This window comes from Narcine bancroftii, chromosome 3 (assembly GCF_036971445.1).
Source record: "Narcine bancroftii isolate sNarBan1 chromosome 3, sNarBan1.hap1, whole genome shotgun sequence".
In the NCBI taxonomy this organism is placed as follows: domain Eukaryota; kingdom Metazoa; phylum Chordata; class Chondrichthyes; order Torpediniformes; family Narcinidae; genus Narcine; species Narcine bancroftii.
In genome coordinates, this window is record NC_091471.1 from 208,286,981 (window position 1) to 208,314,902 (window position 27,922).

Sequence of the window (27,922 nt, forward strand, 5' to 3'; positions counted from 1 at the left end):
GAACCTTAGGGTGTGCAGGCAATTCTGTGCCAGTTCTGGTCTTTAGGCAAAATTCATGACTCAATTAGTAACCCTCAAATCACTTTAGAGTTCTGAACACAAAATTTGTGTTGATAACATTCTGTGCAGTATTATAGTAGAATAAGAAAACAAACTCCTGTTATCCAGAATTTAAGCAACTGGCAAAAAACAAATCGCAAAAATAGGTAAAAAAAAACACCAGAAGTTCAAAAATGGTGGGCCTCACACGCAGTCTCAACCAACCAGAAAATTCACTTATCCAGCATCTACTAATCTCAAAAGGTGCCAGATACCAGGGGTTTTACTATACTTAAATATTTTTGCTACAGTAAGTGGACATAACAAACCATTTTGAAGATCTGTTGAATGCTTCCAGCATTTTCTGTTGTTTTTATGTCTTTCACCACGTCATCACAAAACTTTCAAATGCCATTCAGTTACATGCCAATTGTTAATAAATCCACCAACAAATTATTCCAAGATATTTACAGGGGTAACATCTCTTCTAGTTTGTGATACGTAGAAAATGGATCATTTCCATGCAATAAGATGATATCAGGAAAACTCATTAGCAAAATTCATTTCAGCGTATTTAAAATGTAATTAATTGATATTACTAGATATAACTATGTAGTGCATTAGCTGTAGTTTAGTTCCGTTTTTCAGACCATTTCCAACCACACTGAATTTGAAATTTATTGCTCCTTTTAAGTTTCATCCTTCACAATAAATATGCAGTAAGTGTTATAAATATTTATACGGACAAGTCATTTTAATTTTGCTTTCACCATATGAAAATTCAAAACAAAGTCCAATTCACCCAATTTTCCCTGATTCACATTGGCCCTCTGTGTAAAGGCTGACAATATCTATTATGTTTAATTATTCACTACCTCACACTCTCCATGGGGATAGTTCATTCATTCATCTCATTCATTCCAATGGGTCACTTTGCCCTTACCTAGAATTGCGGGATGACTGGTCTGGTTTATTTCTTTCAGAACGATCTGTAAACCACAAAAATAAATCATTTTGGATTGAGGAAATGTATGCCATTTTAACCAAACAGCTCATTGAACATGAATATCTGTGAGGAAAAATCTGCATGAATGAAAACTCAAGAAGCATCTTCATTAACCTATCTTAATGGAGGATGCAATGCAAACCCATAAATGACAAACTTGTGTAGATTTCTGAACACTTAAAATACTTGGATTTAATTGCTGACATTTCTTTTTGTAAAACAAGTTAACATTTCAGGTCAAAGTCTCTTAATCAGATTACTGGAACAGGAGTGGCCAGCATTATTAAACATTATTTATATTGTTTGGATTTTTTGTTAAGGCAGTTCAAAGGCACAAACATATTTTGAAATCAAGGAAGAAACCAAAGGTCATTTGTTTCAATCAAGGGTTGCAACTGGAAATGATAACTGACCATTTTGATCCTTGGATGTTGCCTGTCCCAGTCCCTCCATTCAGTTTTTGTGTTTCTTTAGACTCTTCACTGTTTTAATTGACATTATTTTTCTATCATATTAGAATCACTTTGCTTGGAAGTTTCCATCTGAACCTACTCACTTTGAACCTTGATCATCAGACAAAGGAGTAGAAATAGGCCATTCAGCCCATCGAGTCTGCCACACCATTTAATCCTGAGCTGATTCATTTTCCTGTTCAGCCCCACTGCCTGGCCTTCTCCCCATAACCTTTGATTCTCTGGCTAATCAAGAACCTATCAATCCCTGCCTTAAATATACCCAATGATCTGGCCTCCAGAACCATCTGCAGCAACAAATTCCACAGATTTACCACCCACCCTCTGGCTGAAGACATTCCTCCACATCTCTGTTCTAAGCAGATGCCCTTCAATCTTGAAGTTATGTCCTCTTGTCCTAGATTTTCCCACCATGTGAAACAATATTTCTACATCGACACTGTCTATGCCTTTCAACATTCAAAATGTTTCAATGAGATCTCCTCTCATTCTCCTAAATTTCAATTAATACAGGCCAAGAGCAGTCAAACGCTCCTCATATGATTTCATTCCCAGAATCATCCTTGTGGACCTCCTCTGAACCCTCAATATCCTTTCTTAAATGGGGAGTCCAAAATTGCTCACAGTACTCCAAGTGAGGTCTCACCATTGCCTTATAAAACTACAACATCACATCCCTGCTCTTATATTCTATTCCTCTTGAAATGAATGCCAGCATTGCATTTGCCTTTTTCACCATCGTCTCAACCTGCACGTTTATTTTCAGGCTATCCTGCACGAGGACTCCCTTTGCATTTGGATATTTTAAATTGTCTCCACATTTTAAAAGTAGTCCACCCATTTATTTTTTCTACCAAAGTTCCCCCATGACTACTATAGCATTGCCCTTCTGACATGCCTTTTTTATTTGCTGTTGTAAACATGATAATTTAAAACACCACTGTAAAAACCTTTTTTTTTGCTCCAAATCAGATCTGCAAAGTGTAAAATGTGGTCCTACTAAGTATTTCCAGCATTTTCTGCTTGTATTTCCAATTTCCTGTATCTACAGTTTTTTAAAATTTTCCAAGATCAGGGCTGAACAAACTCCAATGAAATGCGTTGATGTATGGATTCTCAAATGAATCAAACAAAATGCACTTTTGTCTGGTGCCAAAATATTAGGAATTGCACCATGAAGTATTCAGGAATTCTCATGTCTTAGAAAATTATAGTGCTGTATTATTACATCTCCACATAGGAAGTTCGTGTAGTAAAATCATACATCAACTTGTTTGATACATCCGGGTATCAGCAGTGGTCATAAAATTTACAACAGATAGCTAAATGATTTTAATTCTTAAAAAGTTGGTGCAACTTATGTTTGCCATTACCACAATCACTGATTTGCTTGTAAGCAGAGCTTCAAACCAGCAAATGCAGGTCTGTGCATTTCTGCATCCATGTCTTGGTGTGGCAGTACCATGAAATTTCAATTTCTCCAGGGATCCCTCATCAGGTAAATCTCTCTCCTTTGCTCTCTTATTATTCCACGTTCAGCAGAATTAGTGATATAAACCATAATCTGCCATGGAGAAAAGCAGCAAAGTCATGCCCAAACTTGGTGATCTAGACTTCAGCACTCCCATCTGCCAATAGATTCTTGACTTCCTGTCTGAAAGACCACAATGGGTGAAGATAGGAGGCAACATCTCCTCCATGATCATATTCAATATCGGCGCCCAGCACGGAAGTGCACTCAGCTCTCTTCTATTCTCCCTCGACACTCAAGAATGCAAATTCAAGTTTGCTAATGTCAACACATTATGTAATATGGGAAGGAGAATGAGAGTCTAGTGGTCTGGTGCCAAGATAACCACTCTCTCACTGTAAGACAAAGCAGCTAATCAATTTTCACAGGAAAGGGAGATATTCAGTTCTAGTCACTTCAAAGTAAGCATTTTCAAATTATGTTGGACAGTTTGGAACCTGTATACTAATTCAACCATATGTTTGCAGCACATAGGAGACAGAGGTGAATTTTGACAAAAAAACAAAAAAAATGTGACCCTGGAAGGAAACACAAAATCTGCAGATCTGGGTTCCAATGCAGTGCACAAAAGTGCTGGAGAAACTAAGCAGGTCACAAGGCATCCATAGAAAGCAAAGGGCAGTCGACATTTCAGGTCTGGGCCCTTCTTCAGGAGTGCTGACAAACAGGCCCAGATGCTCAAGTAAAAAGGTGGGGAAGAAGGGAAGGGAAGAAACACAGGCTAACAGATGGGAGGATGAAAAAGAGAAAGAAGCCAAGGTTATTGGGGAATATGGCAGAAGGCTAATAAAAATAGCTCTCTGATAGGAGGAGGGAAGGGGCTGGAGTGCTGGAGAAAGGCAGACAGACGGATGGGGAAAAGGGAGAGACTAGGGAGGGAGTTACTGGAAGTCAACACCTGACTTGCTGAGTTCCTCTGTGCACTGAACATGACCCTGGATTTTTTTCATGTCATGGTCAGGAACAAAACTTCGGATGGTTTTGCATTAAATAATTACTTAAGTATTCATAAATACCCTGAGCCAAGGCATAACAATCTTTCCATTTAATTCCCTTCCACAATGCTGCCCATGCCAACAGATGAAAAAGTTACAGCAGATTGTGTGACAAGTTACAAGCACCCATGGTTATGGAAGGCCATCTTTAAGCACCAGTAGTCAATGCAAGTCACAGTTACAAAATAAATGATCAATTTGTAAGCAAACAATAATTAATGTTTTTTTTTTAAAGTTTGCAGGACAGGGAGATGAAAGGCTGTATACAACACCCAATTCTTCTCACTGCACCAGGTATAATGTGACAAAAACTTGAAATTGAAACTGAGTCGTAACATTTTTCTCCTTGAAATTTTAACCATTTCATTTTGATCTCTGGAATCTTCATTGTCACATATCATGAGTCACATATTGATGCTGTTGCTGCTCAATTAAGGGCAGTTGTTTTGTTTGGCTTTACACTGATGAGTTTGTGCAGAAACATGAGCACAACTTCGTCTCAGCCATGAGTTCGGCGCCCAGACCTGCATTACCACAGTTCGATACTGAACCACAAGGAAATACAAAGACAGATGATCAAAATCTCAATAAAAGAGACTTTTAATCGACAACTTAGGTGGATGGAGAGTGGCATAGGTAGTTATGCGAATGCATTTCAGAGTTCTGATCTTAGTGGAGAATGAGAAGAGCCAAAAACAGTGGAGAAATTAATTTGAAAGTTCCAGAATTGGAGGCACACAGAAATCTCTGTGGGTTAAAGGACTGGGAGAGTATTTGATGACATGCCAAATCTTCTCAGATTCCTTAGAAAGTAGAGGTGTGAAGTATCATCAGTGTGAAGAACCCACATTTTTGGATGATGCTCCAAGGGTCAAGATTAGATTTTTAAAAAGCCATAATGAAGGATCTCTAGTCTTTGGCTTGGCTTCGCGGACAAAGATTTATGGAGGGGTAATCTCTATAGAACCCTTCTTATTCCGTAACCAGCCTCTTATACCCTCTCCTCCACTAAACAGATGTCCCCACACAGATATTGGTCATTGTTGAAGCCATCAAAGGTAAATTTTTAAACTATCAGTGCTTTGGTTTGGCAATGATGCAAATGTTTGGAAAATTATCCACTGTATGAATCTTGAGGTGGTTAGTTATTCCTGCACGAAATGCAACTTAAAACTTCACCTGGCCATATTTCAGAAACAAAACTCACACGCGTAAGCACAAAGAGATTTTAGAACTCACACATAATGAAATGTTTATTTTCTGTCTATCCATAATTCAGCAGCTTCGTCTGAACCACATAATCCCTGTGCCACATCGATATAAGAGCACAACACATACCATCATCTCTCACTGATTTCACCACAATCAAATGGCAGCATAAACAGCCACATCCTTTAACATTTACTGAAAGAAGACAACAATTCTATCATAGGTACTTAGAAAATACCTTAACAAGCTGTGAGAAGAGTAGATATCTTTTTTTCCTACCTGTATTAATATCGGGCCTGTAGCCCCTTGAAGCTTTTATCTCTTCACTGGAGTGATAGTCCAAAAAACAAAAGCAGAGAACACAAATCAGCTAACAATAAGCATTAGGCACAGCTTCCTTATCGAGTACACCTACTCTGTCCAAAAGGAATGCTGTTTGGCAGGATATAGAGAATGCCTTTCACCGTTCTTTATTTGTGTCCGTAGAGAAAGTTTCTCTCTATTCAGGGACTGGTAGGGGTTGGACTAATTTATAGCAAATCAGCAGGGAACAGAAAACAATGGGAAGAGAAAGAGCATTAAAGAAACAATTGAACAAACACGCAGTTTGTTCTGTTCACAGCAATTAAGGATTAAAATTCCATTTGCTGAAAATGCTGATGTGAGAAATTGGATTCAACACAATTTATGTCAGTTCCACGGTGCAGGAAGTTATTTGAGTGAAACACGAAAGTCTGGAGATGCTACGAATGTAGTAAAAAAGAGGCAGGCCCCTCCAGCCCGGGTAAGAAACCTGCATAGGAGAAGGCCACTCCGATATAAAACCTACGACCCAAGGACCTCGCTGCCACGTCCCAGCTTGCTTGGCCACGGCACACGAACCATGGGTGTAAAGGGTGGGGCCAGTACTGCGCGCACTGCACTCCACCTAAAAGCTCCTTTGCGCAGGCCCGAGGACAGGTCCACGTCCTCCCCCTCCACGTCCTCCCCCTCCACGTCCTCCCCCTCCACGTCCTCCCCCTCCACGTCCTCCCCCTCCACGTCCTCCCCCTCCACGTCCTCCCCCTCCACGTCCTCCCCCTCCACATCCTCCCCCTCCACGTCCTCCCCCTCCACGTCCTCCCCCTCCACGTCCTCCCCCTCAAAAGATGCTCACAAACTCAAGCTAGCATGCTGGAACATCAGAACCATGCTAGACAAGGCTGACAGCCACCGACCTGAACGTCGGTCTGCCCTCATTGCACATGAACTCCTCAGACTTGACATCGACATAGCCGCTCTCAGTGAAGTCCGCCTGGCAGATGTAGGCAGCCTCCAAGAACGCGGCGCGGGCTACACACTCTACTGGTCTGGCAAGCCTTCGGATGAACGACGCCTATCTGGTGTAGGCTTCATGGTCAAGAGCTTCATTGCCTCCAAACTCGAAAACCTTCCGACAGGCCTCTCGGACCGAATCATGTCCATGCGACTCCCACTTCAAAACAAGCGTCACATCACCCTCATCAGTGTCTATGCTCCAACCCTCCAGGCGGAACCAGCAGAAAAGGACAAGTTCTACACCGACCTGCGCAACCTCATCCAACGTACCCCTACACCCGACAAGGTTGTCATCCTGGGCGACTTCAACGCTCGTGTCGGCAAAGACTCAGAAACCTGGCCAGGAATCCTGGGCAAGCATGGCGTCGGCAAGTGCAACGACAATGGGCGCCTCCTGTTGGAGCTCTGCGCAGAACAGCGACTTGTCATTACAAACACCCTTTTTCAGCAGAGGGACAGCCTTAAGACCACCTGGATGCATCCCCGATCCAAACACTGGGACCTCCTGGACTACATCCTGGTGCGAGAAAGTGACAAACGAGATGTGCTCCACACCAGGGTCATGCCTAGCGCGGAATTCCACACTGACCACCGGCTGGTTCGCTGCAAGCTCAACCTTCACTTCAAGCCAAAGCCCAGGAACAATAAAGCCCCCAGAAAGAGGTTCAATGTTGGAAACCTGCAGTCAGACGAAGCGAGAGGAAACTTCCAGGCAAACCTCAAAGCAAAGCTCGACGATGCAACCCGCCTCACGGACCCGTCCCCTGAAACCCTCTGGGATCAGTTGAAGACTACCATACTGCAATCCACTGAAGAGGTACTGGGCTTCTCCTCCAGGAAAAACAAGGACTGGTTTGACGAAAACAGCCAGGAAATCCAGGAGCTGCTGGCAAAGAAGCGAGCTGCCCACCAGGCTCACCTTACAAAGCCGTCCTGTCCAGAGAAGAAACAAGCCTTCCGTCGCGCATGCAGCCATCTTCAGCGCAAACTCCGGGAGATCCAAAATGAGTGGTGGACTAGCCTCGCCAAACGAACCCAGCTCAGCGTGGACATTGGCGACTTCAGGGGTTTCTACGAGGCTCTAAAGGCTGTGTACGGCCCCTCACCCCAAGTCCAAAGCCCGCTGCGCAGCTCAGACGGCAAAGTCCTCCTCAGCGACAAGATCTCCATCCTCAACCGATGGTCAGAACACTTCCAATCTCTTTTCAGTGCCAACCGCTCAGTCCAAGATTCCGCCCTGCTCCAGCTCCCTCAACAGCCCCTAAGGCTAGAGCTGGATGAGGTTCCCACCCTGGATGAGACATATAAGGCAATCGAACAACTGAAAAGTGGCAAAGCAGCAGGTATGGATGGAATCCCCCCAGAAGTCTGGAAGGCTGGCGGCAAAACTCTGCATGCCAAACTGCATGAGTTTTTCAAGCTTTGTTGGGACCAAGGTAAACTGCCTCAGGATCTTCGTGATGCCACCATCATCACCCTGTACAAAAACAAAGGCGAGTAATCAGACTGCTCAAACTACAGGGGAATCACGTTGCTCTCCATTGCAGGCAAAATCTTCGCTAGGATTCTACTAAATAGAATAATACCTAGTGTCGCCGAGAATATTCTCCCAGAATCACAGTGCGGCTTTCGCGCAAACAGAGGAACCACTGACATGGTCTTTGCCCTCAGACAGCTCCAAGAAAAGTGCAGAGAACAAAACAAAGGACTCTACATCACCTTTGTTGACCTCACCAAAGCCTTCGACACCGTGAGCAGGAAAGGGCTTTGGCAAATACTAGAGCGCATCGGATGTCCCCCAAAGTTCCTCAACATGATTATCCAACTGCACGAAAACCAACAAGGTCGGGTCAGATACAGCAATGAGCTCTCTGAACCCTTCTCCATTAACAATGGCGTGAAGCAAGGCTGTGTTCTCGCACCAACCCTCTTTTCAATCTTCTTCAGCATGATGCTGAACCAAGCCATGAAAGACCCCAACAATGAAGATGCTGTTTACATCCGGTACCGCACGGATGGCAGTCTCTTCAATCTGAAGCGCCTGCAAGCTCACACCAAGACACAAGAGAAACTTGTCCGTGAACTACTCTTTGCAGACGATGCCGCTTTAGTTGCCCATTCAGAGCCAGCTCTTCAGCGCTTGACGTCCTGCTTTGCGGAAACTGCCAAAATGTTTGGCCTGGAAGTCAGCCTGAAGAAAACTGAGGTCCTCCATCAGCCAGCTCCTCACCATGACTACCAGCCCCCCCACATCTCCATCGGGCACACAAAACTCAAAACGGTCAACCAGTTTACCTATCTCGGCTGCACCATTTCATCAGATCCAAGGATCGACAATGAGATAGACAACAGACTCGCCAAGGCAAATAGCGCCTTTGGAAGACTACACAAAAGAGTCTGGAAAAACAACCAACTGAAAAACCTCACAAAGATAAGCATATACAGAGCCGTTGTCATACCCACACTCCTGTTCGGCTCCGAATCATGGGTCCTCTACCGGCACCACCTACGGCTCCTAGAACACTTCCACCAGCGTTGTCTCCGCTCCATCCTCAACATCCATTGGATCCTCAACATCCCTAACGTCGAAGTACTCGAGATGGCAGAGGTCGACAGCATTGAGTCCACGCTGCTGAAGATCCAGCTGCGCTGGATGGGTCACGTCTCCAGAATGGAGGACCATCGCCTTCCCAAGATCGTGTTATATGGCGAGCTCTCCACTGGCCACCGTGACAGAGGTGCACCAAAGAAAAGGTACAAGGACTGCCTAAAGAAATCTCTTGGTGCCTGCCACACTGACCACCGCCAGTGGGCTGATAATACCTCAAACCGTGCATCTTGGCGCCTCACAGTTTGGCGGGCAGCAACCTCCTTTGAAGAAGACCGCAGAGCCCACCTCACTGACAAAAGGCAAAGGAGGAAAAACCCAACACCCAACCCCAACCAACCAATTTTCCCCTGCAACCGCTGCAATCGTGTCTGCCTGTCCCGTATCGGACTTGTCAGCCACAAGCGAGCCTGCAGCTGACGTGGACTTTTTACCCCCTCCATAAATCTTCGTCCGCGAAGCCAAGCCAAAGAAATAAAAAGTAAAAAAGAGGAATGCTGGAGCAACTCAGCCAGTCTCACAGCATCCAAAAGAGAGGTAAAGATATATTACTGGCATTTCGGGCCTGAGCCCTTCTTCAAAGAATAACCAAAGAACGGGAAGGCATAAGAATAAAGAGACTGTACAATGGCCGGGGAGGCATCCGGACCAACAAAAGGTGTTAATTGGATATGATAAGAGGAGAGACGAAAATTGATTTAGGCTGTGAAAGGAGACAAAAGGCTTTTTCAGGTGCATTCTATGCTAAGAATGTGCCTGAAGAAGCAGAAGCGGCCTTTTAAATTGCTATTCAGGTGGCAGCGTTTAAAGCACAACGCTGGCCACCTGAAGGACACAGCTGCATAGGATGCGGCTCTGAGCACACTCCAGCTCCTGCCCAATGTCAGCTGTGATCAGCACCGTGATCCTTTAACATCCGCTTTCAGCCAGCTGCATTCAGGTGGCTGGGGGAGCCACTGAGCTGAGCTGAGCTGACTGGGTTATGTAGCTCGCCTCAAGAGCGCCTCCTGCATATTCAGGTGGCCTCAAAACAGCCGTATATTTCCTAAACATGCTGCTTTACATGCGGGGCAATTGGCCACCTGAAAGTGCCTAAAGGGAAAAGGGAGTCAGAGCTGGAAGTAAGGCAACAAGGGTAAGGTGTTGGGGGGAGGTGGTAAAGGAAACCAGAGAAGTCAATGGCAATGCCATCCGGTTGGAGGATGCCCAGATGGAAGATGAGGTGTTGTTCCACCAATTTTTGGGTGGTCTCAGACTGACAGCTCATGAGGCCATGGACAGACATTGCCTCAAGGGAATGGGACAGGGAATTGAAATGGGTGGCTACTGGGAGATCTCACCATTGCGTCGGACAGAGCCAAGGTGCTCAACAAAGCGATCTCCCAATCTGCATCCCGTCTCTCCGATTAAAAGGAGTCCTCAACAGGAGCACCGGATGCAGTAGATGACCCCTGCAGATTAACAAGTGAAATGTTGCTTCACATGGAAGGACTGCTTGAGCCCAAAGTGGTGGTGAGGGAGGAAGTGTGAGTGCAAGTGGAGCATCTCCTGTGGTAGTTGCTAAGGGGACAATTGGTGGGGAGGGAGGAGTGTACAAGGGAGCTCATGTGGAAGGCAGAAAGGGAAGGAGAGGTGAACATGTGTCTAGTTGTGTCTACTGTTTTCACATGGATTTCTTAACATGTGCAACAATTTCTCGATTATCACATACGGACATCAGCTTCATCCCAACACAGAAACAATAGAACACTTTCAAACAGCCATTTCATTCCGGGACATTTTTGGCATTTTTATGGCATGTCTGCTATCTGAAAAATGCTGACCCAGAATGGGATTGGGGTAGTCATTTCTGGGCTGGCATTTTTCCACCAGCGGACCAAGTTACAGCCCCAGTACACCGTGTTGTCTGAAAGCTGCTCACCTCATTCCGGGACCAGCTCGGGTATGAAGGATGAAGTTGCGATGACATGCAACATCTGTGACATTTCAACAGGAAATGTGAACTACTAAGGCAACAGTCAGGATTCAGAATCTAACTGTTTCTGAAATTTGCTTGCACTCTTTTGATGGCAAACATTAGTAGCATTATTCCTTCAAGCTGTACCACCATTATTTTTGTAGATGGATATTTCAGACTCATATGTTTTACATCATAGTGGATGTTGACGCTGTTGTGTCACACAACTCGCCTCTTTTGGTCCAGGAATGCTTGCCTTCTGTTTTAAATTACACTCCGTCCTGGCATTCTGTTGACTTTGCTTAGTTCTGTGTGAATGACTGGGTCAAGCTTGAAGCTGGGATACTGCCGAATCCTCCTTACGGCAATGTCGCAGCATTTCTGTGTGAAAATGTATTATGACTTCCCTCCTTTTTTCTTCAATCATCCTGCACTTCACTCCCAGAATTTTGAGCTTCGGCAGCTGGGAAGACAGTCATACAGCCACTCTCCCCCTCTCCACTTTGTACTGGCCATCTTCCCTCACCACTCTCAGTCCTGATGTAGGGTCTCAAGCCAAAACATTGAAAATTTTTTTCCCTGTCACCCACCCCATTCCTCCCTCCCCAGCAAATGCTGTTCAACCCAATGAGTTCAAGCAATTTGTTTTTTTGCTTAATCTATGGATCTCTAGCCCATGTGAAAGAGAAGGGTGGAATTTGGCAGCAAAGGAGATTGAACATCCCAGCTCCAGCATTATCCTTCATTTCAGATCAGGTGACTGCTGCATTTTATATCCCCGCTTCAATTTTTTTTAAATGACTTCTTCCTCTCTCCTCTTCTCAATCATCTTCTCTGGATGAACAACATATCATTGAAATTCTTTTTTGTTCGACGCACCATTGTCTGATTCTGATTAAAGATATTGACCTGAAACATTAATTCTATTTCTGATGCTGCCTGACAGACTTCAAACGATTATGGGTGATGTCTTAAGAAGGCTACTTCTATCCTCAAGGACCCCCCACCATCCAGGCTATGCCCTCTTCACATTAACTCAGTGGTTCTCAACCTTTTTCTTTCCACTCACATACCACTTTAAGTATTCCCTATGCCATCGGTGCTCTGTGATTAGTAAGGGATTGTTTAAGGTGGTATGTGAGTGGAAAGAAAAAGTTTGAAAACTACTGTTTTAATCGTCCCTAATTGACTCATTATGTGCATGGTTTCAAAACTCTAAAGGAAATGGGCCAATGACAATTTTTCTCAAGCAAAATATTTCAGTAACAATTGGGTCTAGACCAGTGATTCTCAACCTTCCCTTCCCACTCACATACCACCTTAAGCAACCCTTTCTAATTACAGAGCACTGATGGCATAGGGATTACTTAAAGTGCCATGTGAGTGGAAAGAAAAAGGGTGAGAACCACTGCTCTATACTGTCTGGAAGGAGGTACAGGAGTCTGAGCCTGAAGACGAGCACCCAGTGGCACAAAAACAGCTTCATCTCATCCACCATTAGATTACTGAATCGACATTGAACCACAGACACTATCTCACTTCCCCCTATTTTCTTGCACTATTTATTTTTGAAATGTAATTTATAGCAATATTTGCACTGTAATGCTGCCACAGCAAAACAATGAATTTTGTGACATGTTCCAGCATTTCCTGTTGTAATCTCTGATTTTACTGCTACTTACTACTCGTTATCCTTCAACTCCCACTGCAAGACATCTGCAAAGTTTTATGGAATAGCTTGTTAGTTTAAGGTCGCAGAAGTGTTTGTTTTAAATTCTTATGAGTTTACTTAAGATTCATCAATCCCAAAGTTCAAATATATCACAAGATATAGGAGCAGAAGGAGGTCCATTGGCCCACTGAGTCTGCTCCGCCATTCTAATCATGAGCTGATCCATCCAACCAATCAACCCCACTCCCTGGCTTTCCTCTATAACCCTTGATGCCCTGACTAATCAAATACCTGTCAATCTCTGCCTTAAATACACCCAATGACCTCGCTTCCACAGCCGTCTGTGGCCACAAGTTCCACAGACTCATGACCCTCTGTCTAAAGAAATTTTTCTGCATCTCTGTTTTAAACTGATGCCCTTTTATCCTGAAATTGTGACCTATTGTCATAGAATCCCCTACCATGGGAAACATCATTGCCACATCTACTCTGTCCAGGCCTTTCAGCATTCAAAATGTCTCTATGAGGTCCCCTCTCATCCTTCTGTATTCCAATGAGTACAGTCCAAGAGCCAACAAACATTCCACATATGCCAACCCTTTCATTCCTGGTATCATTCTAGTAAATCTTCTCTGAACCCTCTCCAATGCCAGCACATCTTTTCTCAAATAAGGTACCCAAAACTGTACACAGTGTGTATGCAAGTGAGGTCTCACCAGTGCTCTTGTCCACTGTCCCTCTAGAAATGAATGCCAATGTTGCATTCGCTTTCTTCACCACCGACTCAACCTGGAGGTCAGCCTTTAGGATATCCTGCACGAGAACCCTCAAGTCCCTTTGCACCTTGGAATTTTAATTTTCTAAATAATAGTCAGTCCATCTATTTTAAGTGCATCACTGTCCACTTTCCAACATTATATTTCATTTGCCACTTTTTTGCCTGTTCTCCTACCTAACCTATTCAAGTCTCCGCAGCCTTTCAGTACCCTCAGCACCACCCGTCCTACCACACATTTTGGTATCATCTGCAAATTTAGTCACAAAGCCATCAATTCTGTTGAGTAGGCTCTCACACAATTAAGACATGGAGACATGATGCTTTCTCATCCTTTACTTCTATTAGACTAACATGGCTACTGATACACACTGTTATATGTATGGAAGGGTGACATCATGATGTACGCATCATGATGTCCAGCAGAGGGCGGGCTTATCCCTCCACCCCCCCCCCACCCCCCTCCCCCCCGTGTGATAAATGCTGACTGGGGCCCCTTTGAACTAATAAGATTAAATCGGGCCCAGGACTACAATTGAGAATTAGAATATATTTCATGAGTAATTATAATTATAAAAAGGAAAGTATTTAATAATAATCAGGGCACATAGTCCTTAAAGCGTTCAGGTGGTCTTCTTTCTCTTTTGGACCGCCTCGGCGTGGTTTGCTGTGCCAGTCTTTGCTCGGGACCTGTAGATAGTCGGGTCGGTGGTCAAGTTGGTGGCGACTGTCTGCCTTCGCTGACCTTCAGCAGCGACTGCGCATCTTCGCTGCCTTCCTGGCTGCATGTCTCAGTTACTGGACTCCTCACTGGACTGGTCAACTCCACAACAATCTCTGCTCCCCCCTCACTCAGCCTGAGGGGTGGGATGGTCAGGGCAGGCCACAGCAGGTCTGCTTCCACCTCCTCCAGTTCATGGACCTTAGTGTCAGTCAATGCTTGTAATTGGTCAATGTGTCGCTTCCACAATCTGTCCCCGTAATCATATACTAGCCTGGTTAAAACCTTTTTTCAAGGTTTTGTAAGTGTTCACTGTCTGGGTCCGTGATGATGATATCATCTAGTTAACACCCAACTGAGAGTCTATGCATTAATTTGTCCATTGTTGCTTGAAAAATCACAGGTGTTGCTGAAACTCCGTAAGGCAGGTGGGTATCGGTGAATAATCCCAGATGGGGATTGATTGTCACATATTCCCTTGATTTTTTTTGTCCAATTCTATCTGTTGATATGTTTGTGACAAATCTAGTTTTGTGAATTTTTGCCCTTCGTTTAGTGGAACAATTCTTCTGCGTTGGGCAGGGGGTGTTTGGGTATTTTGAATGATGGATTGATGGTGATTTTGTAATCGCCGGAAATGCAAATTTCACCGTTTGCTTTTCGTACAGGTATGACGGGCGCTGCCCAATCGCTGTATTGTATTGGTTCTAATATGCCTTCATGTTTTAGTCTGTTTAATTCAGCTTCAATTTTCCCTTTCATAGCAAATGAGACTGTTTTGGCTTTGAAGAATTTTGGTTCTGCGTGATCTTTTAATTGCAGTTTGATTTGAAAACCTTTGATTTTCCCCAATTCTTGTTGGAAATCCACTCTGTGGTTGTTGAGGATTTGGTTGAGTTCTGACTGGGAAGTGTCCACGTGGTTTACATTTAGTATTGAACCAATTTTCAGCCAAGCTAGGGGCATGTGCTGCAACCAGTTTTTCCGAAGAGTGCTGGTCCCTGAGTATCTACGACGTAGATGGAGTGTTTTTGGTTGCTGTTGTTTGTATTGTACTTAGACTGAACATTTTCCAAACCCTTTGTCTCCTGTAACAGATCTTAGAGTTATTTCAGTTGTTTTTTAACTGGAAGGTGTGGTAGCAAGCATTCTTTTACATGTAACAGCATTAGAGGCACCTCTGCCCCTCTGCCTTACTCTATCTTCTAGGGGTGTCCGTTTATTTTTAGCTGTATAAAGATTGCTGTTTCCTCCACTTATTCCTCGAATGTGTAATATCTCAGGAGCTGAAATTTCAGGAGCTTGAAGTTCACCCGTTGGGCTGTAATCATCATCATTGCTAGGTTGCCTCTCTCTCTCTGCAATTGTTTTGACTTTAGTTGCCTGCTTATTTGCAGGCCACCTGCATTTTAGAAGTAGACATTGAGCTTTGATATGTTCTTCTGTTTTGCAATGGTTACATTTAGAATCTTTGAAGAAACAGTTTTCTGGTCAGTGGTTGTAGCTTCTTCAAAGGAAGCATTGTTGGCAGGAAGATCTCCCGATCAGTAGGTCTGGTTGAACTACATCCAAGTTTTTATCTGCCATTTCAGAGCTGCAAGCAGCCCTGTATGCAATCTGTAATGTTACGTCTTCATCCATTGTTAATAATTTTTGCCTTGCTTGGCAATTTGCCAGCCCCATCACTAATCTGTCACACAGTTCCTGATTTAGAAACTGCTCGAAATGACAGTGCTCCACCAGTTTGCGCAACGATGACAGGTATTCATTTACTGTTTCTCCTGGTCCTTGTCTCCTTTCATACAATCATTGCATTTCTGCCATTATGGGTGGTTTGGGGCTTAAATGGTTCTTTAGAGCTGTGCATAATTCGTTGAATGTCTTCGTCCCTGGATCATCCGGAGCAGTAAGGTCTTAAGGAGGTCGAATGTTTTGTTGCCCATTATACTGAGGAAGTGGAAACATTTGTGGTTCACTGGATGTTCCACATTATTGTGGGCTATGCAAGAGTAGTTAAACTGTTCTACGTAGTTATCTCAATTTTCTTCTACATCATTGAATTCCCCAAACTTTCCTTCTGCCACCTTGGCACACTTTCACCTTGATCTTTTGGCAGAAATTTGTTGGGGTTGTTAAGTAGTCATTTTCTACCTTTCTTCTGCTGTTTTCCTTCTCACAGTTGATGCATGGAGTATGTGTAGGATTCGTTTTGTTCCTTGTCACCACTGTTGTGTATGCACTCACACAATTAAGACTCGGAAATGTGATGCTTTCTCATCCTTTATTTCTATTAGACTAACATGGTTACTGACACACAGGGTTATATATATGGAAGAGTGACATCATGACGCCCATGTCATGATGTCCAGCAGAAGGCAGACTTGTACCAACAGATTCCATAATTGATATCATTTATATCCAATTTAAAAAGATCCCTTTATTCTTAGTGTTTCCTGCCAACCAGGCAATGCTGTACTTATGCTCGTATCCTTCCTGTAATTCCATGGGCTCCCATCTTGTTTAGCAGACTTATTTGTGGCACCTTGTCAAAGGCCTTTTGAAAGTACAAATACATAACATCCACTGCATCACCTCAGTCTATCCTTGTCTGGCTTAAATTTACTCAGTGTGCACTTATGTCTAATTAACTGTAACTGCAGTTAAACAAGTTTAAAACACTCAATATTCTTCTCCTAAAACATATAACTTATTTTGTGTTTAATTTAATTTAGACATCCAGGCCCTTCCAGCCCATGAGCTGTGCCACCCAATTACACCCAACTAACCTCCGACCCAAGGTAGATTTTGAACAGTGGGAGGAAACCGGAGCATCCAGATGAAACCCACGCAGACATGAGAACATACAAACTCCTTTATGGACAGCGCCAGATTCAAACACGAGTCACTGGCACTGGAACAGCTTTGCGCCAACGTGCCACCCTGCCACCCTAATGAAACCAATACTGATCTCCTGGACAGCAATTTGGTTGATTACCACACATGGTTATAAAAGCAGTGGTTTTGCAGTGTTCTAAATCTTTATTATTATGATTTACGGTGACAGTAATCTCTTTTCTCTTTTAGTTTTACCCTGAGTGAAATGATTTCTTGATTAACACAAAAATAACTAAAATGTGCAGAATAATAAATCACTTCAATTGCCAATAACGTTTGTGCATGACTTGAATGATATTGAAATTTGAAATAATATACACAAGATATTTAAAATGTGCAATCAAAATATTGTTTGAGTCTATTGCTTGCAGAATTTAATGTACAGAAATTACATGTGGCCCAGTTGTAGCATGCAGAGGGTTGTGAACTCAAACCCAAACCAGACATTTGCGCATATAATCAGACCAGTTTGGTACTGATGAAGTTCTGCACTGTCAGGAGTAGCACTCTTTTTCGCTGAGTTGCATCATGGCTTAACAATCATTACAGTTGTCACACCACTCCAGTGACCCAGGTGCTATTTATGTGGGCCCTGACATCAGGTGTTATCTGTGTAGAGTCTGCAAGTTATCCACGAGTGTAATATTGTGGACGGTCACATGAGCCCCCCCCCCCCCCCGTCTGAAACTTATTCGAAAGTTGCATCACCTACCAATCAAGGTTGGACTCCACCCACCCATTGGTGCACACCTTGCCGGTGGCTCATTTAAATTACTTAGGGTCATTATTGGCTAGATGCCCAGCTCAAAAATGCAGAAATGCATAAAACATCAATGCATAGGACATTTCTTTTTCTCTGCCTCATGGCCCAAACTCCTGACATCGCTCCATGCAAGGTTGCTACTGTGGACGTCGCTGGAAGAGTCGCAGGTAAGGTGTGCACTACACTGAAACTGAGCAGTAGTACTGTGAAGGATCAGTGCTTGCAGTCAGCTCCCCCTTATCCTCCCCCCCCCTACTTGTTGGTACAGGGAACCAGGAGTGTGTTTGAAAGTTCTTGTCATTAAATGTGTACATGTGCATGTGTGTAGAAAATAGGTGGCCACTAGTATCGGAGTCCAACCTAAGGCCGTTGTGAATGTCTATATAGTTGTTTAGTAGTATAGTAATTAATTATCGAGACCAGAGGGGTTTCCTTTGGGTGCTCATCATATCAAAAAATTTATTGGCAAGTTAACCATTTTAATAGGTGCAGGTTAATTGTAGAGAGCTGGTGGGGGAGTGAGAACAGGTTATGGGAAATACATGAAGAAAGGGACCAATGGGATGTTCATAGACTGAATGTCCTTCTTCTATGATATATGGAAATAAGAAAAAGGGTAACCATGGCCTCATCTGCCCAGCTTGGTAAACTGTCTAAGAACACAAGAAATGCATTCAGGACCAGGTGACAAGTTATTTTTGAGCCTGTTTATCTGATTAGATTTTGGACAAATTGATCTTCATCCTCAACTCTCCACTTTCCCGCTTGATCCTGTAATCCTAATTTTCTCTGCATCACAAAATCCCACCCAAGTTTTGAGTATACTAAATTACTCCGCAACAACCAAGACCAAAGGCTTACTGTGGATTTCAAGAAGGGAAGGCCATGGGGCCACACACCTCTTTTCATTAATGGGACAGTGGGGGCGAAGGCCACGCAGAAGGCTGCAGAATATTCCAAACATAGCCAAGTCCATTATGGGCTGACCTCCCCATCATTTGAAGCCATCTATTCGAGGTAAAGGCATTTAATATCATAAAGAACTTCCCATCACCCTTGTCACTACCTCTTCTCGCTGCTACTTTCAGATAGAAGGTACAGAAGCATGAAGTTCAAGAATACTTCTGTTCTCTTACCCTATGGTAATTGTGAATGTTTATTATCTATCTTTTATATTTATTATCTCCTTTCTTAATTTAAGATTTACTATGGTGGTGTTTTTTTTACAAAAGTAACAGGTTGCAACAAATAAGAATTTTATTGCCTGTGTACATTGAACTATGTGTACAATAAACTCATTATTATTGTCACAGTTCTCAGTTGTATGAGTTCCAATGTATCCGAGGGAAGAAATCTGCCATTTCAGTCATAAGTGACCAATTCCTTTATCCTGAGACTGTGCCATTCTAGCTGGTTAAGGACTGTGCCTTCGATTTGGCTTTAATTTGATTGTTAATGAGCTCCATTTCCAAGACAGAACACTGTGGACACTGGTGTCTGCTGCAAACAAACTCATTCATAATAAATGTCAATATTTGCCCATTTTATGTAAGCATTAATTATTTTGTAAATCCCCTTACTATTTCATGTTCAACATGTTTTAGTGCAAATGTTTTAATTTTAATATTTTAAATCTAAATGGATTAATAAAATAAGGTTGTAACTTAATTCTGCATCCATTTATAATGAGATGTTTTGGTCCAAACACTGACTGAAAATAATGCAGTGTTGACTTTTTCTAAAACAATAGCAGTGAATGAATGCAATCAGAAGTTCATGACTTGTTAAACAGAAACACCAACTCTAAACATATCTTTCCACTCAGTATCTTTATGGTGGTTTTGAAGTTTTTCCCACCAGAATGAAAAATGTTAAAAAGTACAATTTTCATACAAGCTCTAGGTTTATGTTGAAGTAAATTACAGCACAAGATAATAGGTGCAGGAGTTAGCCTTCAGGCTCTACTCAGAAGTCTGATCATAACTAATCCTTGTTGGCCTCAACTCCTTGTGTGCAGTTTCTCCACCTCCTGCCATGCCTTGAACTACTGAATATTTATTCATCTCCATTTTAAATACTTCTAATGACCCTACTTCTATCATCCATCGAGACAGAGATTTCCTTAGATTCATCATCCTCTGGAAGAACTTTCTACTTGCCTCAATTTTAAATGACATCTCGTCTTGTCTTTTTGTCTCCTTGTTTGAGACTCTCCCACTTGCGAACACATCCCACCATCTACCTTGTCAATGTTTGGATAAGATCATCTGTCATTCTTCTAAACTTCAAGGACCTCTCCAATTTCCTTTAACCCCCCCCCCATTCTTTCTCTTTCCCTCATTCCTGTCTCCCTTCCTGCAGCTCCCCTGTGCCCTTCCTTCTCCTACCTTTCTTAGTCCTCTGCCCTCCCCCCGTTTCACTGCTCAGCTCCTTTCTCTTCTAGTCTCCCACCTGCATCTCCTACCCCCTTCCCCACTTTTTTTTATTCAAGCAACCTACCTGATTGTCAGCACTCCTGAAGAAGGTCTCATGCCGGTAATATTGACTACCTTTTTCTTTCTATGGATGCTGCATGACCTGCTGAGTTTCTCGGCACTCTTGTGTACTCCACTGGACCCTGGCATCTGCAGATTGTCTTGTTTACCTCCAAACCTCAAGGAATACAAACCCAAACTAGGTAGGACAACTCTCATTCCAGGAATTTGACTGTGACTTTCCTTTGGACTACCTCCACAGTTACTGTATTTTTTTTTTAAGGTGAAAGTCAAAACTATAAGCAATCTTCCAGGGTAGGCCTCTCCAACACCCCTGTAAATCTTCAATGAAAATCCTTTTTTTTCTTGAACTCCAATCTCTTTACAATAAAGGCCATGATTCCATTTGCCTCCTGAACTACTTGTTTGATCTATCTGCCAGCTTCAGCAATTCACACACTAGAACACCCAAATCACTCATTTACAGACTCTTTCCAATAAGATAATAATCTACCTTTTGATTTCTCTTCCCAAAGTACATGACCTCACACTTCCCACATTAAATAAAACTCAACTCCATTTGACAATCTTTTGCCTACTCACCCACTCAATCTATCTCTATCCTGCTGCAGAACCACAGCACAACATGCCCTTCCCCCCCCCCCCCCCATTTTTTGCACCATCGGCAAATTTGGAAACCTGATGTCATGTTCCTATACAATAATGCGATAATGGAAATTGTGATATATCACAAATTAATACAAATGTAATTGAAATTCATCTATATTTGTTGATTAAACATTATTTCTTAAAAAATAATTCTGGATAGAAACCAAATGAGTTAAATTATACCAAGTCTTGGTCATAACACAAAGTAATATCTGTCTAATATGATCATATGATCTAGGACAACCATAATTAAACCCGTATATAATCAGTTAATCTAAAAAAAGAAAATTTTAAAAAAGAAATTCTAATCTACCCCCTCCCTCTAATCAAGGTTAGTATTCCTCCATCCAATCTGAAAAGGACGCATTTATTCCAGCTCACTGTTTTCTACGGGGCAGTCACTTTTCAATCCATTTCAAACACACTTCCATCTTTTTTTATGATTTAAAATATCGTAGTTGGACCCTTAAGTACAAAATTAAAAAGCAAAATGATTATGCACAGCAATTAGCACCTTCCAAGGTTATATCTAAATAGGAGAAATTAACCATTTAACATAGAAATAAAAGGAGAATCAATTGGTCTGGCAGCATTATCACTGCTATGGACAATTGGACCTTTCAGATCACTGACAGTATTTAGGAACTACTTAATCTACTTGAAGTGGCTACTGTGAAATCCTTTAAGGGAAATATAAGCAACATATATAATGCACATTATGATCCCCATTTTTCTTTCAATCTAATTTAATAAACAATTAACTGATAAGAATATTTAATGGCTGAAAATGTCATTTTGAATGCTCATTCTGCACATGGATCAAATGCAGTGAGCCGAATTACAGTGTGACAGAGTATTTAGAGGTGGTTTGGTAGGAATTGCTAGAGCAGCTTTCACACACATTTTAAAACAGAATTTTTGCAGGACTTTTGCAGAATGCTTTTTTTCAGAGAAGCAACAAAGTATCGACAGCAGCTTGCCTGGGAGAGCATGTGATCTTTGCAGATAAAGAGAACAGTCTAGCTCTCAGAGAGGGAGGGTGTGAAACAGAGAGAGAGGAGACAGAAATCAGTTCCAGAAGGACAAAGCTGGCAAATTTTTGGAAGACTGACTGGTCAAAGGAAAAGGCTGTCTGTCTGAAAGGTGACCTGAAAGAAGGAGGATCATCTGGAGAACCCTGAAGGGGGCAAGTTTAATCAGCAAGACTGATTGGACAGGAATCAGGTGTGGGTGTCCTGGAAGAGGAATCTCTCTCTGAAAACCAGCAAGAACCCTCCTGAGTGGTCATCATTTGCCTGTTAAGCACCAAAGACTGGTGAACTTTGTTAATGCTAACTTCCGTGCACAGGACAAGAATTGCCTGCAACCAGTGAGATTGGTCTGTAATCTAAAGAACTTTTCTAATCTTAAATACACATTACACACACCTAACTTTTCTAATCTTAAATACACATTACACACACCTGCGCTTAGTATTAGAGAGGGAATTAAGTAGGTTAAGTAATAAGTTAAAGTCTAATTCTGTTTTCTTGTTCAAATATAATTAAAAACTACTTTTGTTTAAGTAACCCTATGTTGTGCATATCTATTGCTGCTGGTTTTGGGGTCCTCTGGACTCTGTAACATTATATGGGACTCATCTCCTTTGCCTGCAAAAATCACATGCTCTCCTAGGTAAGCTGTATGTTGATACTTTGTTGCTCCTCAACAAAAAGAGTCCTGCAAAAATTCTGTGTTTTGAAATGTGTGTGTGCAAGCTGCTCTAGCAATTCCTCCCAAACCACCTCAAAATACTCTGTCAGAACAGGTATACATAATTCCAGGTATAGTGGACATTGCAACACCTCAATGGTAGTTTCAAATTATAACGAGTTATTTGCACTTTGATAATACTGGCACTCCTAATGCTGCTGGTTTACTATTATGGAATGAAGAATTTATTACATCAGTAAATATTCACTTTATTTACCCATAAAATTATTGGATCTGATCTATTTTCATGTTATCCTGTGAAATATTGAAATAAACAGGAAGCAAAAGAAAAATCTGAAAGTAATAGTGGTTATTCTGAGAAATGTTGTTAATTTAACAATCCTCAACAGTTGGATCAATGTGGAAAAATCCTTCAAGCAGTCAGAAATATTATTCAATAATAAAATGCAGGTAGTCCTTCTCAAAATTGACGTACCAAATTAATTTTAACAGTTGAAATTATAAAAAAACGTTTGAAATTCCAGAGATTGTGTCTGCAAAAGCCTTTCCCATACCTGTAAAAGAGCCTGAACAATATGGGTAACATAACAATTACAGCACGGAAACAGGCCATTAGGCCCTTCTAGTCCGCACCAAACCAAACACCCCTTTCTAGTCCCACCTCCCTGCACAATGCCCATAACCCTCCATCTTCTTCTCATCCATAGACCTGTCCAACCTTTTCTTAAATAATACAATTGACTCCGCCGCCACTATTTCTCCCGGAAGATCATTCCACACGGCTACCACTCTCTGAGTAAAGAAGTTCCCCCTCATGTTACCTCTAAACCTCTGCCCCTTAATTCTTAACTCATGTCCTCTTGTTTTAATCTTTCCTCCTCTTAACGGAAATAGTCTATCCACATCCACTCTGTCTATCCCTTTCATAATCTTAAATACTTCTATCAAATCCCATCTTAACCTTCTACGCTCCAAAAAATAAAGACCCAATCTGTCCAATCTCTCCCTATACTCTAGATGCTTAAACCCAGGTAACATTCTGATAAACCTTCTCTGCACTCTCTCCACTCTGTTTATATCCTTCCTATAATTAGGCGACCAGAACTGCACACAGAACTCCAAATTAGGCCGCACCAACGTCTTATACAATCTCAACATCACCTCCCAACTCCTATATTCCATGCAATGATTGATAAAGGCCAGAATACTAAAAGCCTTCTTCACCACCCTATTCACGTGAGTTTCTACCTTCAGGGAACGATGTACCGTCACTCCTAAATCTTTCTGCTCTTCTGTATTCCTCAATGCTCTCCCATTTACCACGTATGTCCTATTCTGATTCTTCTTACCAAAATGAAGCACCTCACACTTATCAGCATTAAATTCCATCTGCCATTTTTCAGCCCACTTTTCTAAGCAGCCCAAATCCCTCTGCAATCCTTGAAAACCTTCTTCATTATCCACTATTCCACCTATCTTAGTATCGTCTGCATATTTACTAATCCAATTCACCACCCCATCATCTAGATCATTAATGTATATAACGAACAACAATGGGCCCAATACAGATCCTTGAGGCACACCACTGGTCACCGGCCTCCAGCCTGACAGACAATTATCCACTACCACTCTCTGGCCTCTCCCTTTCAGCCAATGTTCAATCCATTTGACTATCTTAAAAGTTAAAACTTTCACAACTTTTTTTTTTAAAAAGATAGCTTACCCTACACTTTCTCAGATTTACTTTTTTCAACTTCAATATCATGTATTTCAGACAAGTGGGCAGAACTTCTCAGTCAGCAGATTTACTGGCCAAATAATTGAGTTAAAGAGCAAACTATTATACACATGCCAAATAATGTCCAGGAAAGAAATATGTTGTGATATGCAAATCACTGCAAACTGTTGAATGATTTACTCTGCACCCTCATTAGCTTTACAAAACAATATCTCATTGTAAATTTGAAATGCTACAATTACACTGTAAGCTTGCTGCAGTGTTAGGATTGATATTTTATGATGTAGACGCTTACAAAATCTGTTGAGTGGATCAGAAAAGAAACATTTGAAAGTACAATCTATTCCTACGGATAACAAATTGACATGCAAATCTTTTTGAAATTTTCTTACTATTCCTTTTGTCTTAATCAAACCTTGATTTTCCCTTTGACTTTAATTCTTCCCATTTCTTCTTACTGTTTGCTGTTTCAACACTGAACATTTCTGTCCTGTTGTTCTTGTGTCCCTGATATTCCAGTGACTTCAACACACCATTATCAACCCAATAATTTGTAGCACAAGATTTATTTTTGCTGAAGTGCAGAAGAAAAAATGCAATTCATAGCACTTGCTAAACTCTGGCCAATATTGTCCTTCCTTCCCCACAAAGAAGCAGTATTTTTTTTTTAGTTGGTGAAATGTCACCCTGCAAACTGAACTGAATCATAAAATGCCATTGACCACAATGGCATACACATGTTCTATTCTATTTTTACGTAATATCTCCTAGTAATAAAGTACTGTGTGTGCATGGATAGGTTTCGTATTTCATATTTCACCAGGACTACTATGTTCCTGACCTCATTACTTAGACTGAGCAAGGACAAAAGAGTCAAATTCCAGAGGCAAAGCAAGAGTGATTGCACTGGTACTTAACAGATACTAATACTGCATTCAATGGGTATCAAGGGGGAAACTCTCCACTGGTCAAGATCTGAACCTCAGGAATAGGACATTATGTCAGGAGTTCCATCAAACAGTGTCTTAGGTCCAATGATCTTCAGCTGCTTTTTAACAGTTACCTTTCTTCCATGAGCAGATCACAAGTGGAGCAGTTTACTGATGATTGGAAGACTGTGTTCCATTTGTAATTCTGCAGAAAGTGAAGCAGCTCATGCCAGTAAGTACCACATCCAATTTTAAGGCATGAGCCACTAAATAGCACACAACTACTTGAGTGCCAGAGAGTTTCCAACCAAAGGTTTAACTTTTTTTTCTTGACATTCAGTAACAATCACATGACTGTGTTTTTTTACTATTATTATCATGGGAGCCACCATTAACCAGAAATTTAAATTAACCAGCTAAGTAGATAACATGGCTTTGAGAGGAGGCTAGAAAGTGGGTATTCTGCAGCATGTAACCACCAGCACCTTGCCCTCTCGAAAAGCCATAAAATGCTTTTCACTTATCTACATGAATGGAGCTGCAACCACCAGCTCTACACATTCTAAGCCAGACTAGCCCATTTGATTGGCACCCCACCCCAAAATCCCATTCCTGAAACACAGGGTATCTATGGCTATAGTCGGTTCTATATACAAGAATCAGTAACTTATCAAGGCTTTTTCAGTTGGATTTCTGAAACCTGCAACCTCTTTCACCTGGAAGAAAGACAACAGTGCAGGGTGAAGTAAGCATTAATTTTTTTTAAATTTAGACGTTTAGCTTGGCAACAGGCCTTTTCGGACCACGACCCTGTGCCCCCCAAATGCACCAATTAACCTACAACCCCTGTACATTTTGAATGGTGGGAGGAAACTGGAGCACCCAGAAGAAACCCACACAGACACGAGGAGAAGGTACAAACTCCTTACAGACAGCGCTGGGTTCTAACCTGGGTTGATGGCACTGTAATAGCGTTGTGCTGACCAAGGAGCGCTTTATTCCAAGAAACCCAGAAATGTAAGATGGAAAAAAAATTATTGGAGAAACATGTATGTTGCAGATGCCAGAATTGATGGAGGAACTCAGCAGGCCAGACACGATGCATAGGCATATGGTCAGACAGCATTTCAGTCTGAACCCTTTATCAAGACCATTCCTTTTCTGCCATTACTGCCATCTATTGAAATTGCCTGCTTTTCTTAACCATACAGACTGCACTGATCAAAAGCACTTTTTAAGGGCTAATAAAAGCAGGCAATGAATGCAGCAAATTCAAGATTCAAGATTATTTTATTGTCATGTAATACAGAAATGTAATAGTACACAAAATTTTCTTCTGCAGACAAGTCACCATTCGTATTGGCCAGTGCTTTTTACAGTAAGAGAAAAAGAATACCAAAAGAGAGTCCCTTCAGAGACACAGAGTTCATGGATTCACCTCCATTGCTCCCTCAGCATTTGCAACTGTACAGACCCCCGTTCAACCCATTGGCAACCTGAGCTCCAGTTCCAAAGTTCTGACATGATAAAGTAGCCTTGATCACCCAAGGTCCTCCGGGAGCCCTTCTTGCCCTCAGCACCTTCACAAATCCTGGTTTTGTGAGTCCCTCAACTTCAATTTGCTGATTGCCTGCAGCCTGTGTGGGGCCCTACAGCCCCTGAGCCCCTTGCTGGTCCACTGCCATGGTCACTGACCTGTAGGGTCATCTCCTCTGCTTCTCCTTCTCAACGGGTGGTGTTCTCCCTGCTTCTGGTGCCCTGTGCCAGTCCGCTGTTCGCCTGGAGTCTGTAACCCCTCGTGGCTGCTGCCAATCATACTGGTCACAGTCCCCAAGAATGCAAGATTTTAATTGAAATTACCATCAGCTCCTTTCAACAGGCCATTTAAAGCATGTTTGGATCCACCGGCACAAGGACTGGGTGGTTGGACCCTGAGGAGCAGCGCTGTATCTCCACTCACCATTCTCCTGGGATCGCACCAACAGCAGCTTTTGTATATTCCCACACTCTTATAAATGAATTAAAAAGTAAGAATGACCAACGATTAAATAATTTTTTAAATTTTGTTTTCTAATTCTCACTAGACAGCAAACATCAACTTCTCCACTTCTTGATTAAGGGAACGCTTTTAGCAGAATTAATGTTCGCATGTACCACTGAGCCATCAAAAAAGATAGAGAGCCCTATGAAATCTGACTTGGGGAGTTCTTACTGCACATTATCTTTCCCAAGCTGCACCATAACCAAATTCTAACATACATTACAAAATATAAAATGATAGATGCATTCTAATTAAATATTAGCACTAAATTTAAGAAAATAAATTCAATTTCATATCAGTTGCAAATAAATGACCAGTACAAAGATACAATCAGATTAAATTATTAATAAGAAATGTGATACAATCAAAGAAGGAGGGATTTGTCAATATTCATAAT

At 42.0% G+C, this 27,922-nt stretch overlaps 1 protein-coding gene across 9 annotated transcripts in view; it reads right to left on the reverse strand.

Annotated features, from left to right (window-relative positions):
* sh3d19 (SH3 domain containing 19) overlaps positions 1 to 27,922 on the reverse strand; it is a 255,194-nt gene that overhangs the window by 138,529 nt on the left and 88,743 nt on the right. For 8 of the 9 annotated variants that reach the window (XM_069926446.1, XM_069926443.1, XM_069926440.1 and 5 more), the window contains one exon: positions 983 to 1,028. Coding sequence is in view for 5 of the 9 variants with exons in the window: in XM_069926443.1 (XP_069782544.1) it covers positions 983 to 1,028 (46 nt within the window). In the remaining 4 variants the exon portion in view is untranslated. Of the gene's footprint in view, positions 1 to 982; positions 1,029 to 5,532; positions 5,552 to 27,922 lie in introns of those variants that run through there. The other variant, XM_069926445.1, reaches the window with a different exon arrangement.